Raw genomic sequence first — 20,953 nt, 5'->3', positions numbered from 1 at the left:
AAAGATAGCCGGCCATCTTTCATTTTGATAATATGGTTGGGGCCGGCCAAATGTCAGAGATGGCTGGGCTTGAGATGGCCGGCATCGGTTTTCGCCGATAATGGAAACTGATGCCGACCATCTCAAACCTGGCCAAATCCAAGGCATTTGGTTGTGGGAGGAGCCAGCATTTGTAGTGCACTGGTCCCCCTCACATGCCAGGACACCAACCGGGCACCCTAGGGGGCACTGCAGTGGACTTCAAAACTTGCTCCCAGGTGCATACCTCCCTTACCTTGTGTGCTGAGCCCCCCAAATCGCCCCTAAAACCCACTACTCACAACTGTACAACACTACCATAGCCCTAAGGGGAGAAGGGGGGCACCTACATGTGGGTACAGTGGGTTTTGGGGGAGTTTGGAGGGCTCCCATTTACCACCACAAGTGTAACAGGTGGGGGGGAGATGGGCCTGGGTCCACCTGCCTAAAGTGCACTGCATTCACTAAAAACTGCTCCAGGGACCTGCATACTGCTGTATTGGAGCTGGGTATGACATTTCAGGCTGGCATAAAGGCTGGCAAAAAATGATTTTTAATTTTTTTGGGGGTGGGAGGGGGTTGGTGACCACTGGGGGAGTAAGGGGAGGTGATTCCCGATTCCCTATGGTGGTCATCTGCCCAGTTGGGGCACTTTATTGAGGCTTGGTCCTAAAAATAAATGGACCAAGTGAAGCCGGCGAAATGCTTGTCAGACCTGGCCTTCTTTTTTCCATTATCGGCCGAAGCCAGCCATCTCATAACCACGCCCCTGTCTCGCCTTCCATACCCTGCGGAAACGCCCCCTTTAACTTTGGCCGGCTCTGCAATGGAAAGCAGTTGGAGCCGGCCAAAATTGGCTTTCGATTATACCGATTTGGACGGGTTCAGGAGATGGCCGTCCATCTCCCGATTTGTGTCGGAAGACGGCCGGCGATCTCCTTCGAAAAGAAGCAGGTTTGCTAACTTACACCTCATTGTACGGGAGGAAAAGGATAGAAATGGAAACCTCCTCCATTCTATATTCATCTGAGAAGAGCAATGTCCTTTCTTAGACATTCTTGATACAGCTAGGTAAGAAAAGCCTGTAGGGAGGGAGCTAACTAAAAATTGGTTTCCTCCATGCCTTAACCAGGTCTCTGTGAAGCCTAACATTTAAATATTCATCTCTGCCATTAAATTCTAAACCAATGCCATTTTAGATTTAAGTGCCCAGCAATTTAACACTGCAAAATTTAACTTAGATGATATTAATGTGGAAGTTTTAGTCTCTGGATAAAGGACTGAGAACTCTAGACAGCAATCGAGCCAGGCTGATGACCCCACTAAATGGGAATTGGTTCCTCACACATGTTTAAACAAATAAAAACAATCACTACAAATAAAAACAGTTAAAATCATTAATGATATAATTTCTCTAGCATTGTCCAAGAGCTTCTTCTTAGAACTCCCCATCCATTACACCCACCTCATTGAGCTTGACATGGATCTCGCCCCAAGGAGCATTGCGTTGTATTTCATGCAGTATGTGGTTTCTTGGACTTTAAGTTTAATTTTTGTCTACATATTCATATTTTAAGTTTGTAGTTGCCTATTCTTTCCTTGACAAGGGTTTATCTGTGTTCAGTGTGTGTGTGACCGAGGCCAGGTACTCCGCATGGAGTTGGTATGTAAACATTTGTAGTAATTCAGCTTCTTCAGTTTCCTAATAGACATATTGGTGTTCTAGGTTCCACTGCAATATTAACATTGCTGTGTTTTCCTAGGTAGGGTCCTTGTTATGTTACTTCTGTAGATTAGAGAATAGTATGTGGTCAAACAATACCAATCCCACTGAACATCTCAAAGGGATAATATGCCCTAAGGGAGGAATCACAGCAAATTTAGGGGCCCTTTTACAAAGCGGCAGTAGGGCTAAGGCATGTGCAGCGCATGCCAAATCGACACTACTGCCCCATTAGCACACCCACCCAACAGTAATTTGGAAGTTGGCATGCACTGTTTCTACACATCCATTTACACCAATGAAAACTTGGCATAAATCCCTGTGCATAGATTTAGGCGCACTGGGTCATATTCTATAACTAGGTGCATCAACTTTGGAATGCCCATGAAATGCGTCATCTTTCTATATTTCTAGGCTTGCACACATATCTGCCATACAAGGTAGGCAACCTGTTCAGGGCTCATGCAAGTGTATTAGACACCCTCAACTTCACACACGCGCACACACACACACACCAGCTATCTTTATGCACATGCTCAAAGTCATGATCAACAGTACCCTTCCCAGAATAATCTGAGTAAATAGGTTATTTGAAAACTGCCCACACTCCCTTTTGTTGTTTCTTTGAGTTTGTGTAGTTGTAAGGACTTACTGTGTCGTTTTGACCGTAGATGTTCTTTGGCACCCCCTAGAAGCTGCTGCCCCAGGTGACTCCATTTTTTAGCACACCCTAAGAAAAATAATGGGGAGAATTAAACAAGTCAAAACAGCATAGCAATAGTAAAATGTACAAGTATAAACATAAATACAATGAAAGAGGAAAAAACAGCAAATTGAAACCTAATTATATGATTACCATGAAATAGGATAAAAAATATACACATTTAACATCACTGAAATTCAAATAACAGAGATATTATGTAACCATAATAGTGGTGGAATATCTAATAAGCCCACAGTTAGAACTTTCAAATAACTTTGCTATGATACTAATGCTATATTAGAATTTCCTTATCATACTATACAATTAGGTGTGCAGCTACATAAGAAATCAGAATCAAGCTGATCAGAATTCAACAAGTAAAGGATAATCCATTGAAAAAATTCAAGCTTATCATTTTAATTATGGGAGTGAGGTTAAGCTGCTTAACAGCTTCATTCAATTCAATAGAGACAGCACATCCATCCATTTATTAACATTAATAAGGACACAGCAGCATCCACTTACTCTCATTTGTTTCTGTGAAGATGCTATGAAAATTGACTTTTGCATTTCTAACAGAGCAAAAAAGAGGCAGATCGCCAAAATATATACAAAAAATGTCCAATGTATTCACCATTAAAATAATAAAGAAATATTTAAAAGCCCAATATGGCCATGTTTCATGATCTCAAAGGGCTGCTGCTTTTCTGGAGTAAAGTTGTTTAAAATCAGTAGGTGAAATTCTGTGACAATACCTCTGGGTTCTGTTGCAAGCCCCTGACGCAGACCTTCGAGAGGGCAAACCATGCCCGTGTCGGGCTTTTAATTATTTTAGTGGTGAATAAATTGGACATTTTTTGTATATATGTTGGAGATCTGCCTCTTTTTTGTTCCATGCTGGATTTTGTAGATCACCTGCATATTTGTTGCCTTGGACCAGTTTTGCATTTCTAATCCTGAAAACGTACTTAAAATTTTTTTTTTTTAATAAGGGGCTCATTTTTGAAATAGAAAAATGTCCAGTTTGCTATTTTTGAAACACATTTCTAAGATGTTTTTCTATGCAGTTTGTCTGCAGTGCATCCAAATCACAAGAGAATGTGTCAGGGGCATGTTGAAGGTGGGATTTTGGGCATTCCCAAAACTTGGATGTTTTTCTGCCCATAATGCAACAAAACAAAATCATGACTAAGTATAAAAAAGGTGCTCTAAATGACCAGATAGCCACTGGATGGATTCAAGTACGACCCCCCCCCCCTTACTCCCCCAGTGGTCACTGACCTCCTTCCACCCACCAGAGATATTAAAGAAACGGTACATACCAACCTCTATGACAGCATCAGATGTTATGGCCAATCCTATGACAGCAGCAAGCAGGTCACTGAAGTAGCCTAGTGGTCGGTGCAGTGCACTGTAGAGAAGGGGACCCAGGCTCATAGTAACATAGTAAATGGCGGCAGAAAAAGACCTGCATGGTCCATCCAGTCTGCCCTACAAGATAAACTCACATGTGCTACTTTTTGTGTATACCTTACCTTGATTTGTACCTGTCCTTTTCAGGGCACAGACCGTGTAAGTCTGCCCAGCACTATCCCCGCCTCCCGCCACCGGCTCTGCCACCCAATCTCAGCTAAGCTCCTTAGGATCCATTCCTTCTGAACAGGATTCCTTTATGTTTATCCCACGCGTGTTTGAATTCTGTTACCGTTTTCATTTCCACCACCTCCCGCGGGAGGGCATTCCAAGCATCCACTACTCTCTCCGTGAAAAAATACCTCCTGACATTTTTCTTGAGTCTGCCCCCCTTCAATCTCATTTCATGTCCTCTCGTTCTACCGCCTTCGCACCTCCGGAAAAGGTTCGTTTGCGGATTAATACTTTTCAAATATTTGAACGTCTGTATCATATCACCCCTGTTTCTCCTTTCTTCCAGAGTATACATGTTCAGGTCATCAAGTCTCTGCTCATACGTCTTGTAACGCAAATCCCTTACCATTCTCGTAGCTTTTCTTTGCACCGCTTCAATTCTTTTTACATCCTTCACAAGGTACGGCCTCCAAAACTGAACACAATACTCTAGGTGGGGCCTCACCAACGACTTATACAGGGGCATCAACACCTCCTAGAGAAGGGGACCCAGGCTCATATCCCACTCTAACTGTTACACTTGTGGTGGAAAATGTGAGCCCTCTAAAACCCTTCCAAAACCTACTGTACCCACATATAGGTGACACTTGCAGACATAAGGGCTATTGCAGTGGTATGCAGTTGGGTACAGTAGATTTTGGGTAGGTTTTGGAGGGCTCCCCATACAATATAAGGGTGTAACAGTGAGATGTGTACCTGGGACCTGTTATGACTCAGGGTAGTGAGCCCTTGTTTCGTAGGTAGAACCTATGAAAGACTAAATCCCCACAGGCTAGAAGCCCATCCAGTTGTAGACAACCGGGTGGTGTAAAACAAGGCAGCCCAAACACAGATAACAAAGCTTAATGGGAACTCACAAAGGCAGGAGAAAGAGCAGGAAAGACGATATGCATATGGGCCGCAAGGCCAAACTGGAACCCGTACACTCAAGGACCCACTCGGGCCACAAGGCCAAGCTGGAACCCATGCAGACAAAAGTAGGAAAGTAAGGCAGGAAGAGATACAGTTAAGCAATGGAATAGCTGCACTTACATAAAAGGGAAGAGAATAAAGCAAGATAAGGTTGGAACCAAAAAAGCCAAGCAGCAGACTGCTGCGCAGGAACCCAAGTACACGGACAAGGCAAATCAAAGCAAAGCAGGAACCCACTCACACAACCAGCAGCAAGCTGTGCTGGAACCCAGACACACACATGGCAAAGTAGAAGGAGGAAATCCCTACAGCAGGTAGAAAACAGTCCAACGAGGAGCGACTGCAGGGACGGTGTCTCAGGACCCGGAAGGAAGGAAAGCAGGCAGGGCAGCTTTGAAGCAAGAGCGTCAGAGCAGGGGCTAGAGGAGATTTAATTCACCAAAGGCGTCTGTGATCACTCCTCCCAATGGCAGCACGGACCAGCGCCCTGACACTTGGCCCTCCTCGGCGACGCTGGGAAACGCTGTCCTACTACTACTACTATTTAACATTTCTAGAGTGCTACAAAGTGTACGCAGCGCTGCACAAACACAGAAGTCCAGTGCAGTGGCCCCTAGGGTGCCCCACTGCTCTGCTGGGATGTTTGTGTGGCCAGTCTACTAAGAATGCCCCCCACCCCCCATAAGTCCCAAGGGCTTGTTTTTTTTGTGTGTTTTCCCTTTTTTTTTCCCTAAATAGTCACAAAAGAAAAACACACTGAGTACAAAATGTCTGCTAAACATCTAGGAAATGGTCATTTTTTTGAAACAAAAAGACGTGTTTCTGGTTCAAAAATGGCTACGTTTGCCACTTGATTTTTGGACTGCTTTGGGATCCGCAAGGCACTAGACAGAGTTTACCCCAAGTTGTGGGGAAGGACCCTTGGACATTCGGTCCATGTTTAAGCATGGTTGGTGTGTGCAACTGGAGACTCAGCCCACGCTGGGCAGCAGAGGGAGGGGAAAATTGTCCTACCCCTATCGATACACAGTGTGACAAGTTGTATCATGGTGGGATCCTGAAACTGCTGACCATGAGTAGTAGTGAACCTGAAACTCAGGCTTTTGCCTCACGGACCCCTCTGGGAATGCTCTCTATCCAGTGTGACAAAGGTACCCAGTCTAGGCGGGTAGAGTGTGTACCAGAGTCAGGCTGCTGTGGGGATGTGCATAAAATAAGGCTTGTTAAAATATCCTGGAGGGAAGGGTACCTCAGAAAGGGGGACAACCTTGTTGGGAAGGGGAGTATCATTTAAAAGTGATGCACGTCAAGGCCTCTGTAAAGATTTTAGGTGTCACGTTTGACTCCAATCTGACCTTCAGACCTCACATAGATTCCATCTTTGCCCTCCACCAAGTCTGCTCCATCTGCTCCCTTCTCCCAGCTTCACTATTGTGCCCCTTCCTTCTTGCTCTGGTCATATCACATTTAGCTTATTGTAACTCTCTTTTTGATGGTCTTCCCTTACACAGCATTAAACAATTACAGTTAATTCAATCTATCGCAGTCAAACTTCTCCATTATGCTCATCGCTTTGACCCACTTCTCCAGTCTGAGTACTGGCTTTTGATTTCTGACCGCATCAAATTTAAAATATATTGGTTTATAAGTCCAGATCCCCTTCTGCCCCTATCTATCTCAACAGACTGCTCATTTCCTACTCTCCTCTCTGCCAAGGGCCTTGCCAGACTTCAGCGGGAGGGGAGTCCAGAGCCCGAGGTGAGGGGGCACATTTTAGCCCCCCCCCGGTGCCGCCGACCCCCCTCCCCACCATTGCTGCCGCCACCAACTTTGCCCCGCCAGCCATTGCCGCCGCCACCACCAACTTTGCCCCCCCCCGATGACCCTTTCAACCCCCCTCCCGCTGCTAACCCACCGTTGCCTACCTTTACTGGTGGGGGACCCCAACCCCCGCCAGCCGAGGTCCTCTTCTTTCCGCAAAAGGCTTCCTTCTGTTTCTGACATGCTTCTGAAAAAATTACAAACTGCCCAGAACACAGCTGCTAGGCTTATTTATGGTAAATCGAGGTTTGAAATCTCAAGACCACTGCGTGAGAAACTGCATTGGCTCCCTGTTAAGGACCGAATAACATTTAAAATTTGCGCTCTGGTGCATAAAATTCTTTATGGTGAAGCCCCTGCGTATATTGACACCCTTGTCAGCTTACCACCTCGAAACTCTCACAGATCAGCTCGCTTGTACTTAAATCTGCATTACCCCATCTACAGAGGCCTCAAGTATAAAACCACCTACACCTCCACCTTTTCCTATATTAGTGCACAACTGTGGAATGGTCTACCTAAATTTGTGAAAATTACCCCTGATCATCCGACCTTCAAAAAATACCTTAAGACCTTCTTATTCGGAAAAGCTTACGCTCCTGACCCGCCCTGCACCACTGCCTATTGAATTCAATTTCTCTTTCCACATTTCCCCACCTCTGCTCTTACTCTCTAGCCTTTTTCACTACATTGCCGTTGACCGTTTGTTGTAGAATTGATGTATGACTTTTGTAAATTTCTGTAAGCCACATTGGGCCTGCCCTTGGGTGGGAAAATGTGGAATATAAATGCTATAAATAAATAAAATAAAAAAAATCCATGACCAACATACCATTTCCACCTTCAAACAGGCACTGAAAAGTCATCTCTTCACAGCTTCCTATTCCTCTGTACCAAAGTCTCCTTGAGGGGCATAATCGAACGCGAACGTCCATCTCCATGGGTGTCTATGTCCGAGAACGGGTACATGAAGGGGTGGGACAGACCGTATTTTCGAAAAAAATGGGCGTCCATCTTCCGCTTCGAAAATACGGTTTGTACGGACCAAAATGCCATGGATTTAGTCGTTTCCGAGCTGGGCATTTGTTTTTTTTAGCGATAATGGAAACTAAAAACGCCCAGCTTGGAAACGTCCCAGTCCAAGCCATTTGGTCATGGGAGGGGCCAGGATTCATAGTACACTTGCCCCCCCCCGACATGCCAGGACACCAGCTGGACACCTTAGTCAACGCTCCCACATGCATAGGTCCCTTACCACAGGTGCTAAGCCCCCAACCCCCCTCCCCCAAAACCCACTATCTACAAATGTACAACACTACCATAGCTCTTAGGGTTGAAGCGGGCACCTACATGTGGGTACAGTGGGTTTTGGAGGGCTCCCATTTACCAACACAAGTGTTACAGGTAGGGGGGATGGGCCTGGGTCCGCCTGCCTGAAGTGCACTGCGGTTCCCACTAAAAGTGCTCCAGGGACTTGTTGCTGCTATATAACATTGGCAAAGCAGTTGACACCTGAAGACTAATGTCTCTGAAAACGTCCTTTATTGGAATAAGCACGTTTACTCACAGTTAACTGCAGATCAGAGGTTGTGCCCCACTGGCAGTCTCCCTGGTACTGAGATGAGCAGTAGGTTAGAGCTGGCAGAATGGTGTACAATGCCCTCTTTCAGCAACATTCAAGGTGAGAACTAAGTTCTGTAACGTGGCTAACACATGAAACAGATCTAAACCTGTCTTACAAAAATGGCCACTACCTCATGGACTACTGGAAACAAAACAGGGCACACTCTGACCCACTAAGCAAAGGGAAAAGCACCATGGGAGTAAAGCCTACCAACTACCAACATCGTGAGCATGTAACACAAGCTAGTGGAATCACGGAGCCCAATACCCTACACCCACCACAATGCATTGCTGATGTGACTCTGCAGTGCCCTTAATAGAAAAGGTGTCACACTCACCCGAGACCCGCATCAGAACCAGGGAAAGGCTGTCAGAGGATAGAACACATTCTGCTGTCACGGAGGTGGGTACAGCATTTGAGGCTGGCATACAGGCTGGGAAAAAAAGTTTGTAAAGTGGTTTTTTTTTGGTGGGAGGGGGTTAGTGACCACTGGGGGAGTCAGGGGAGGTGATCCCCGATTCGCTCTGGTGGTCATCTGGTCAGTTGGGTCACTTTTTTGGGACTTGGACCTGAAAAAAAAAACGGTTTCAAATAAAGCGGACCAAATTCTCGTCAAAAACGCCCTTCTTGTTTCGATTATCAGCTAAAGATGCCCATCTCTCCTCGGCCAATAACCATGCCCCAGTCCCGCCTTCGCCACGCCTCCGACACGCCCCATCAACTTTGTTTGTTCCTGCGACGGAGTGCAGTTGAAGATGACCAAAATCGACTTTCGATTATACCGATTTGTTCGCCCATGGAAGAAAGACGCCCATCTCCCGATTTGGGTCGAAATATGGGCGTCTTTCTCTTTCGAAAATAAGCTGGCTTGTGTACTCTGTACTTCCTATCACTTTTTTACCAGTTTTCTTTCCCTACTCCCCTTTAGTTTTCTTAAGACATTCCTTCCTCCTGTCTCTCCTTTTTATTTTTTAAGTATTTGTAAATCACTTTGAAACTTATGTCAACTCCTCTGTGGTGTATCAAGCCTGTGGCATAAATAAATAAATTTACATGCAATCTGAAAAAGGGTGTGCAGAAATGGAAGGGCCATGGGCTTAATGGGGGGTTTCCTAAAATTAACTTGTACTGTTATAGAATAACAGGGATATGCACCTAATATAGATTCGTACATTTATACCATGTTTCAGCCGGTGTAATGGCTGCACCTAAAGTTAGGCATGATTCCGGGGCATAAATGCTATTCTATAAAACACGCTAATCTTTAAGCACAGCTTATAGAATAGCGCTTTTTTTAGCGTTGAACTTTTGGTGCCATATATAGAATCTAGCCCTATAACTCCCATATTTTATTACATCAGTCTCTCAGTTCCAGGTGGAAGGAATTCCATAGAAAAAGACTAGATAGGCAAAAGCTCCTTGCCATGTTGTCTTGAACCTAATTCTAGAGTTGGGTGGGGGGGGGGGTGAATGTTAAAAGTATGTTCTAGGATGAGTGCAAAAGAATAGAAGGCAACAGAAGATCAGAAAAATAAGTTGATGTGCTGGTCTGCAAAGCATGATGGATTAAGAGTAAAATGTTAAATTTGATTCTCCACGAGACAGGAAAGAGGTCACACGATCAGATCTATGTGCATTATAAAGTATCTTAACAGAGGAATTTTTTTATACACATTTCAAAACCATGCCAGGCAGTCAGCTCTGCTAAGAACAAGTACATGGATCAATAGCTTCAGGTCAGGTGGTTCAGCAGAGACCCCACTAAACAGATTTTACATAAAGCATAAAAATACAAATGCACTACTGCAGAAATGTGTTAGTCAAAAGAAGGAATAATATATAAGTAAATAAACATTACCATACTGGGACAGACCAAAGGTCCATCAAGTCCAGTATCCTGTTTCCAGCAGTGGCTAATCCAGGTCATACCAAGTAACAACGAACACGGACATATCAGAACCATGGACACCTGAATGTGGAGTCCCCCAAGGATCCCCCCTTTCACTAACCCTCTTCAACCTAATGATGACACCTTTAGCCAAATTACTAGCCAACCAAAACCTCAACCCTTATATATATGCAGACGATGTCACGATATATATCCCGTTTAAACACAACCTAAATGAAATCACCAACGAGATCATCCAAAGCCTCCAAATCATGCACTCCTGGGCGGATGCATTCCAGCTAAAACTCAACGCAGAAAAAACACAATGTCTTGTACTCACATCACAATATAACACAAACAACTTCACCACCATAACCACACCATACTGCTGCCTTCCCATCTCACAAAATTTGAAAATTCTCGGAGTTACCATTGATCGTAACCTCACACTCGATGCCCACGTGAAGAATACGACGAAAAAGATGTTCCAATTCATGTGGAAACTCAAAAGAGTAAAACCTTTCTTCCCGAGATACATCTTCCGTTCCCTGGTACAATCGATGGTACTGAGTCACCTGGACTACTGCAATGCACTGTACGCTGGATGCAAAGAACAGAACATTAAAAAACTCCAAACAGCCCAAAATACCGCCGCCAGACTCATATTTGGAAAAACTAAATATGAAAGTGCAAAACCCCTAAGAGAGAAACTTCACTGGCTCCCACTTAAGGAATGCATCACGTTCAAGATCTGCACGATTGTTCACAAAATCATCCACTCAGACGCCCCAACCTATATGCTAAACCTCGTGGACTTGCCTCCCAGAAATGCCAAAAGATCATTGCGCAAATTCCTAAATCTACACTTCCCCAGCCGCAAAGGACTAAAATACAAGCAGATGCATGCAACCACCTTCTCTTACATGAGTACGCAACTGTGGAATGCATTACCTACTACCTTGAAAACCATTGAAGAAATAACCAACTTTCGAAAATCTCTGAAGACACACCTCTTCAACAAAGCTTACAAAGAGAACCCATAACCTTACTAAATCACCCTGCCAACTAGCCCAGCTACGACAGTCTAATCTCTTTGCCTATCCACTTAATCCTTTTCTTCTCTCCCTATCTAACACTTTTACATCACTAATCATATCTATTATCCTGGAATGGCAAAACCATAACAGAATTCTGTAAGCCACATTGAGCCTGCAAATAGGTGGGAAAATGTGGGATACAAATGCAATAAATAAATAAATAAATAAAATGTGTCTAGGAATGGGGGAGGGGGAAATATAAACAACTAACTTTCGCCAATCTTTGAAGACACACCTCTTCAACAAGGCTTACAAAGAGAACCCATACCCTTACAAAACTACCTCACCAACCCATCCAGTTATTAAAGTCCACCTTTTATACTATCCTGCCTAACACCTTCCTTCTCTCTTCCCTTACTTAATCTTTCTACATTACTAATTGTATCTGACATCTTGGAATGACAATGTCATAACAAAACTCTGTAAGCCACGTTGAGCCTGCAAATAGGTGGGAAAAAGTGGGATACAAATGCAATAAATAAATAAGTACCTGGTAAGATTCTAAAAGAGTAAAACAGATTTTACACTGCTTATCCCAGGAATAAACAGTGGATTTTCCCAAGTGCACCTTAATATTGGTTTATAGGCTTTTCTTTTAGGAACTTGCCAAACCTTTTTTAATCCCTGCTATGCTAACTGCTTTTACTACATTCTCTGGCAACAGATCCACAAATTCACTTAACACATTTGCTTTATTATATGTTGAGGGAGGAATTCAATAAATGGCACCCAAAATTAGGTGCAGGATGATCCGCACCAAGCTAGAATTCTGTAAAGGGCCTTTACAGAGTACTAGCTTAGTGCACTTTTACTACTACTACTACTACTAGTTATCATTTCTATAGCACTACTAGATATATGCAATGCTGTACACTAAACATGTAAGAAACGGTCCCTACTACAATCTAATCAAAACAGACAAATAGGGATAAGGGAATTACTTACGGTGAGAATAATAAAACAGACATGGATACTAGGAGTTAGGAAAGAAAGAAAGGGACAAATTTTGGTGATATTATAGAGAAAGAAACAACAGGTTTTAGAAATCTGTTGGATATGTGCAGAGAAAGAGAGAGAGAGAGAGAGAAGTCAAAGAGGATCCCAAGGTTACAAGCTGATGAGACAGGGAGGATGAGAGCAGTGGCATTGCCAGACTGTCAATTTTGGGTGGGCCTGAACCCAAAGTGGGTGGGCACAAAATTTTATCTCTACCCCCCTCCCCCAGCAAAATTTAGTCACACTAATCAGATGCATTTGTCACACAGGGGTAAAGTGCTGCTTTTCAGTGCATGAGGTTGTACCAAGGGGCATGTTGTGTTTTTGTGTGGTTTTGGTTCGTATGGGTGCTATTTCGTCTAGAATCATGATGCATCTCTTGTCCCATTCTGTGATGTATTTGGTGGAATTAGAGGGCATTGACCATTGATTTTCATACGTTGATTGCCAGAATGTTTGGCTCCTGGGTGAGTCTATTCTGTTATTAGATCGGGTTTTAACTTGATGGAAGGTGGAGTATTTGGTTGTCTGGTGGGAGTTGTGCCATATAGGTATGAGGTTGTAGTCTTCTTGCTGTATGACTCGTATAATATGTATCAATGTTAGCGTATAGAGTCCTAGGGGTAGTTTAATGATGTGCATATTGTCTTCCTTTTGTTTCTGTGGGTTTGGCAGTGGAGTGTAGGTGATATTTGAGAGTTTTATGTTGGAGCAATTTCAATTGGAAGTGCAATAGGAGCTGAGGCTCTGTGATCTTTTAAGTCTGCTTGGATTAATTTTCACATATTATATGGCAGTACATCTGACCATTAATTCAATTGGTTTATCAGTCTTGCAGTTACATGCTCCAACTGCAGAATCGATGTATAGTGAGGTATCCTCGCTCTCTCTCTCTCTCTTTTTTTTTTTACAAAATCAGATACAAAACCTTGTTTATTTACCAAATCAGATACCAAACCTCGTTTATTTTAACAAATTCTGCAGATAACGTTAAAAAAATGATAGTAATAATAAAAAGGAAAATTAAGGCTCCCTATATATTATATATTTTTGAGCTTTCTTTGGCAGGTGCAGAAAAGCTGTGCTTCATGTTTAGAGGTCCCTGTGGCTATGGAAAAGACTGCCCATTGTGAGCTGCATGAGGCAGGGTGACCATGGTTTTACAGAAGCCTGAATTTCTTTTATGCTACAGTGAATTGATGAGATAGGGTGCAGTCTCTGATGGTCCAGCAGAGGCAATGGGGGAAGAAGCGAGCTCCCTCTTGCTCCTGCTCCTAGCAACTCTCTCAACAAAATTGCTGCTGCAACTTCTTGCGGCAGCCACGCCGTACTATCTTTGCAGAATCCTGTGTTAGTAGTGCCTTCTTGGGCTGGATGACTCCATAAGCAGTTCATTTCTCCTCCCAAATCTGGATCAGAGTTGTACCATTTACCTTCTGTAATTGATGAGGAGCCCCTATGGAAGTCCCTCTGGCTTCAGGCCAGGAGAATGGGTTAAAGGAAAATATCTGTTTCTCTGGTTTGAACCCTGGAGCTCTGAGGCAAAGAGTCGTGTGTATTAGAGGTGGTCCCCATCTGCTGGAAGGTGGATCTCTAGTGGTAGTATTGCAAGACCATTGCTAGGGGTCATGGTAGCCATTTTGAGAGTTGGAACCAGATGGATGGGAGCAGAGGTGGACTGCTCCTGTCCCAACCTGCTGTACCATCTATGATCACCTCCAATATGTCTCTTCTTGCTCCTTAACAGTCTTTTCTAGCCTCCAAATACCCTCAGGAGCCTCCCTTCTTGAGGTCTCATGACTCAGTATCCCTGCCGCTATCTCAGCAGCAGATTTTTCCATCTGATTCAATCTGTTACTGTTTTAGTCAGGTCTGTGATCACCTTCTGGATAGATGACATGGTAACCCCAGAAGAGTCCTCCACCGCAACTTCTATCACAGACCCAAATGTCATAGTATCAGTGGGAGTGCAGCTAATCACCACCTCACCCCACTGTGCTGTGCCTGCCAGCTCCATCTCTACTCTACTCTACCAACAATCGGGCAGGATGATCCAGATTCGGTGTAACCTTGGTTCATGGTCGCACCCGGCAGACTCTCTACAACAACACTTGTGGCTGTCTCAACAGATCCAACTGTGGATCCTGGTGTCAGTGAACTACAAGCCAGCAGTTCCAGGGGTGTTTAAGCTGGTGGTCTGAGTAACATGCTTTCCCCCAGCATTGTCAGCTTTTTCTGCACCCGCTATACAATCGGGTTTCTTTCCTCTGAACTGTTCCTGCTGAATCACTCCAAATTGCCATATCACTGATTTTTCCTTTAGAGAGGTAGACAGTAAGACATTTCTTACCTTTCATCTTTGCTTAGGTATGCTAGCAAAGGAAGTATTCACAGGAGAAGGAACAGAGCAGCCAGCTAGAGCAGCCAGCAGTGGCCATCTTGGAGCAAAACCAAGAAGATAGCACATTTCAACAATACTGACAATTTGTGTTTGTCCCATGCATTTTTGAATTCCATTACAGTTTTCATCTCTACCACTTCCCGTGGGAGGGCATTAAAGGTATCTACCACCCTGTCAGTGAAAAAATGCTTCCTGACATTATTCCTGAGTCGTCCCCCTATCAACTTCAGTTCATACCCTCTGGTTTTACCACCTTCCCATCTCTGGAAAAGGTTTGTTTGCGGATTAATACCTTTCAAATATTTGTATATCTGTATCACATCACCCATGTTTCTCCTTTCCTCCAGGGTATATATGTTTAGGTCAGCAAGTCTTTCCATGTACGTCTTGCCACATAAACCCTGTTGCTTTTCTCTTTTTACATCCTTAAACTATTTAAATTATCTGGAGATACCGTCTCTGCCCCCTCAATCAATGGCACATTACTCCAATTTACAGATCTTCTCTTCTTGTATGGTAAATAATATATCTTGGGCAGGGAATCCTGGGATACCTTTAAAACGTCCAACAAATAGGTTTTAAAAAGTTCTCCTGGTGACAATAAATGAAACTTAAAATAATTTAGAAACCTGAGGTCAATATTCATTGGATTTCTCTAGTGAATGTCAGGAATAATCTAGACAAATCTTATTTTGTTTAATAATATCCATCCTATCCCATACACTGCATACATCTTGACCAGCCGATTTATTATTTGAGGGGGGGAGAGGTGATTTTGACAAGTTAATTCAGACAAAGCAGATATTCAGTGCTATCAAAGCCATACAAATATGGTCCTAAAATTAACCAGATACATTTATCTAGCTAACTTTAACTAGTTAAATTCAGCAGATATTGTGGGACTTTTACAAAGGTGCGCTAGCATTTTTAGCGCTCACTAAAAACACTACCACGCCTTTGTAAAAGACCCCCATTTTTAACTGGATAAATCTGCCACATATTTTTTCAATAAATATTATCCTCTTTCTGCATCCATAGATAAATTAATCCTAATATCTTGGCTGAATTTCAATACAGACTGTATTATCAGGGTTAACAGAATCCCACCTGTAGAAAGAATCATATTTGCCTTAGGAAAGATAAATGCTGGCTCTTTTTATTACATACATCTGTTCATTTAAGTGTACAGCACTTCAGTTAAATCTCCATACAAATCATTTTGTCATAATGACACTGTGTACCTTTCTTACAGGCAGTAAAGAGTGCTTCGGTGGTTCTCTGTATTGTGAATCAACTAATACATGTGTGCCTGTCTCCCAACGTTGTGATGGTGTCACAGACTGCATTGACTTCAGCCTGGATGAATCAAGTTGCTCAGGTAGTCAGTTTCATCTCAAAACACCACTAGAATAAAAAGCTGGGGTGATTTTATTTAACCTGCAGACAGATGGCAAAGGCAAGTTATTATTCTGAGCAACAGTGCTTGATGGAAGACTTCATGGTCAAATGCTTCCTAAGAGGTGGCAAGAATCAAATCGGAAATGTACTGAAGAGATAGCCATGGTAGCGGAGGGAAAGCATTTTTCCAAGAGGCTAGTTTATAATGTCATGAAAAGTAGCTATGTGCCCTCTAACTCTACTGCATGTTCAGTTGTATTACAGCAAGACTTTTAAACTGAGTTGAACTACACTAAAGGAGATGAGTGGGAAAGTGACAGATTATGTAATACATTTTTGTCAGTTCTAAATTGAAAATAGTTCGGGTGGGTGTGGTACACAGCCTAATACATGTAAGATGATGTATGGCATGCCCCATAATGTCAAGAAGATTGTAGAAGTATTGATATTTTCTTACACTAAACAGGATAATGATGCATTAAGATACTGTATTTTTCTAAAAGATTATCAGGAGAGTGATAAATAGTAGTAGGAAAAGGAAATTGAAAACGCTGTTACCACTACTATCACTGCTTTGGTTATACCACAGAAAGGTAGTATATTCCATGACCGTTTACCACCTTTTATCAAAAAAAGCTCTCTGGTGCAATGTTTTATATATATCTTTACTAACAGTCCACATTAGTGTAAAAGTTCACAAGTAGTTGCATGTGAATTTTCAAAGAGAAATCTCCCACTGTGAAACCTCATATAATGTGCAAACATTAAAACATGGACATATGTTTCTACCAGCTTTTTATGAGAAATAGTGTCCGCGCTTTTGAAAAAGGAAAGTAGGCACACTTTTATTGTCCTGACCTAACATGCACTTAGGAAGTTCTCTTTTCCACTCAGAACATATAGCCTTTTTTTAAAATGATCTAATTAGATGTTGGGGGGTGGGGGGTTCCAAATCTGGGCTCAAGGTGAGTTACATATTCTAGAATAGTTAATGGGGCTCTTCCCTAAAGAACTCACAAACTGTATTGTAGGTAATAGGAGGTGAAGTTACCTGTCCAAGGTTCTGAACCCTGGTATCCTTGGTGGCAGCCCAACTGCTCTAACCACTAGGACACTCCTCTACATGTAGATGTACATGTAGGGGCTGGGAAAATTGCATTCAACGGTTTAACCTAGTTAAGTAGACATTTACGTGCATGAACGGCTTTGAGAAATTGCACCTTAAAACAGCACAGTACATAAGTACAAAAGAACATAAGTATTGCCATACTGGGACTGACCAAAGGTCCATCAAGCCGAGCATCCTGTTTCCAACAGTGGCCAATCCAGGTCACAAATACCTGGCAAGATCCTGAAAAAGTTGAATGTATTTTATGCTGTTTATCCCAGAAATAGCAGTGGATTTTCCCCCAAGTCAATTTTATAATGGTCCATGGACTTTTCCTTTAGGAAGCCATCCAGACCTTTTTTAAACCTCGCTAAGCTAACCACCTTTACCACATTGTCTGACAACAAATTCCAGAGTTCAATTACATGTTGAGTGAAGAAATATTTTCTCTGATTTTTATTAAATTTACTGCTTTGTAGCTTCATCAGATGCCCCCTAGTCCAAGTATTTTTGGAAAGAGTAAACAAACGATTTATGTCTACCCGTTCCATTCCATTCATTATTTTATAGACCTCTATCATATCTCCCCTCAACCACCTTTTCTCCAAGCTGAAGAGCCCTAGATGCTTCAGCCTTTCCTCATAGGGAAGTCATCCCATCCCATTTATCATTTTTGTCGCCCTTCTCTGTACCTTTTCTAATTCCACTATCTCTTTTTTGAGATGCGGGGACCAGAATTGAACACAATATTCAAGGTGCGGTTGCACCATGGACTGATACAAAGGCATTATAACGTCCTCACTTTTGTTTTCAATTCCTTTCCTAATAATATCTAATATTCTATTTGCTTTCTTAGCTGCTGCAGCACACTGAGCAAAGGGTTTCAACGTATCATCAACAACGACACCAAGATCCCTTTCTTGGTTGGTGACTCCTAACGTGGAACCTTGCATTTCGTAGCTATAGTTCGGGTTCCTCTTTCCCACATGCATCACTTAGCACTTGTTCACATTAAACGTCATCTGACATTTAGACGCCCAGTCTCCCAGTCTCGTAAGGTTCTCTTGTAATTTTTCACAATCCTCTCGTGGTTTAACAACTTTGAATAAGTTTGTGTCATCAGCAAATGTAATTACCTCACTAAGTACATAAGTATTGCCACACTGGGACAGACCAAAGGTCCATCAACTAGATTCAATATATCACGCCTAAAAAATTGGTGCCAAAACTAAATACACCTAGGTATATTCTGTACAGTATCCCTAAATGTAGCCATACTTTACAGAATAAGCCTAAATTTCCATGCAGTTTATAGAATGGAAATAGAATGTTAGGTATTATTAGGAAAGGAATGGAAAACAAAAATGAGGATATTATAATGCCTTTGTATTGCTCCATGGTGCGACCGCACCTCGAATATTGTGTGCAATTCTGGTCACCATATCTCGAAAAAGATATAGTGGAATTTGAAAAAGTACAGAGAAGGGTGACGAAAATGATAAAGGGGATGGGACGACTTCCCTATGAGGAAAGGCTAAAGCAGCTAGGGCTCTTCTCTAAGAGATGGCTAAGGTGAGATATGATAGAGGTCTATAAAATAATGAGTGGAATGGAATAGTTAGATGGGAATAACTTGTTTACTGTTTCCAAAAATACTAGGACTAGGGGGCATGCAAGGAAGCTACAAAGTAGTAAATTTAAAATGAATCAGAGAAAATATTTCTTCAATCAATGTGTAATTAAACTCTGGAATTTGTTGCCAAAGAATGTAGTAAAAGCAGTTAGCTTAGCAGGGTTTAAAAAAGGTTTGGCTAGCTTCCTAAAAGAAAAGTCCATAAACCATTATTAAAATGACTTGGGGAAAATCCACTTCTTATTTCTAGGATAAGCAACATAAAATGTATTGTACTGTTTTGGGATCTTGCCAGATACTTGTGACCTGGATCGGACATTGTTGGAAACAGGATGCTGGGCTTGATGAATCTTCAGTCTGTCCCAGTATGGCAATACTTATGTTCTTAGAATATGCTGAATGCCTGTCCATGCAACTAAATGTAGTCACATTCAGTTACAAGTAAAATGGTGTAAATGTTGATGCCTAAATTAGGCATAGACTAGGTGTATTCTATAACAATGTGCATAGATTTTACAAATGCCCATGACCTACCCATTCCATGCCCATGGCCACACCCTCTTTTCAACTATGCAACTTAGAATTTATGCATGTCACATTATAAAATAAGCTTAGTTGTGCTTTCAAATTCTAATTAATTCCAATTAGTGTCAATAATTGCTTAAGTAATTGGCTTGTTAACTAATTAAGCTGCAACTACAAATCCAGCATATGACTGGATTTGTCCATGCAACTTAAGTTGCGCTGTATAGAATCCAGGAGAATTCTGTAAATGGTGCCAAAAAATTGGTACCGTAAAAAATACTGTTCTATAAACCACGCTTAAAGTTAAGTGTGGTTTATAAAATAGTGCTCATGCCCAGGAATCACGGATAACTTTAGGCATGGGCTGAAATGTGGTGCAAATGTGGCACATATCCCCTCTCATTCTATATCAGCACGTGCAAACATTAGGATTGCCCCCCCCCGTTCCACCCATGACACCCCCATTCCCGCACCCCTTCTTTACACCGAAGTGTAAAATTACAGTGCATATCCCATACCTTAATGTACGTGCATAGATGCCTATTAGATCTAATTTGTGTCAGCCAATTATTGGTGCCAATTAGCTCATTATTCAATTAAATTGCGTGTGCAAATTGGGCACACGCCAACATTTGCACACACAATTTTTAGCAACTTTTATAGAATTAGGAGGAATGCATCTCTCTCTCTCTTATGTTTTTTTTTTAATCTTGTGCCCTGGGACAAATTCAGTATTTCACATTGCATATTTGCTTTCAGGATTAGCAGAGCTATCTGGTTATAAAAATGAATTAAACTGTAATTTGTGAAATCAACTAAATAGCACTTTATTCTGTTGAGAATAACTTCTCCTGGGTTTTATGAGCTTGTAACTACCTTCAGCATCTCGTGACTAACACAGGCACATAGCAGAAGGCAAACATCTGTTCATCCTTGCGTTTAAACCATTAATAGGACTACCAGGCACGGAATTAATAATTATAGAAAGATAAGCATTGCAAACAGATGATTTTTCTCTTGTGGGTGGTGTTAGAATTCTTTGAGTTTTCATGTTTCAGGGTTGCATTGTTCCACTAACCCATATTTATTTTACTTCACAGAATGCCCAGTGCAGTACTGCAAAAACGGAGGAACATGTGTTCTTAAGAAGAAAGTTCCTCTGTGCCAGTAAGATTCACTGTCCTTTTATTTGGTTGTGAGGGAATTTCTTACAAAAGAAAGTGGCACAGTTTGAATGAAGCATGTATTTTGAAAGTAAAGCTTTAGATTTCAGGTCTGTTTTCATCTAAATGAGCGCAGAATTGAATAGAAAAAAAAAAGAATAACAGAATTTCAGTAGAATATTTTCTATCAAAGAGTATTTCAGGACTTCTAGTAGTTTTTCTTTAGATTATAGTTTTCTGTTTTCTGTTTCTCCCATTGCACATCAGTATTTAGAAAAATGCATGGGTATGAAAAA

General features: G+C 42.1%; 1 protein-coding gene across 1 annotated transcript in view; it reads left to right on the top strand.

Moving 5' to 3' along the window:
* Window positions 1-20,953, top strand: part of MALRD1 (MAM and LDL receptor class A domain containing 1) — a 787,803-nt gene that overhangs the window by 622,107 nt on the left and 144,743 nt on the right. The window contains 2 exon segments of the mRNA XM_030202038.1: window positions 16,087-16,208; window positions 20,595-20,661. Coding sequence (XP_030057898.1) covers window positions 16,087-16,208; window positions 20,595-20,661 — 189 coding nt within the window.

The sequence above is a fragment of the Microcaecilia unicolor genome, chromosome 1 (assembly GCF_901765095.1).
Source record: "Microcaecilia unicolor chromosome 1, aMicUni1.1, whole genome shotgun sequence".
NCBI classification, from domain to species: Eukaryota; Metazoa; Chordata; class Amphibia; order Gymnophiona; family Siphonopidae; genus Microcaecilia; species Microcaecilia unicolor.
This window is presented reverse-complemented; position numbering and strand designations above follow the sequence as displayed.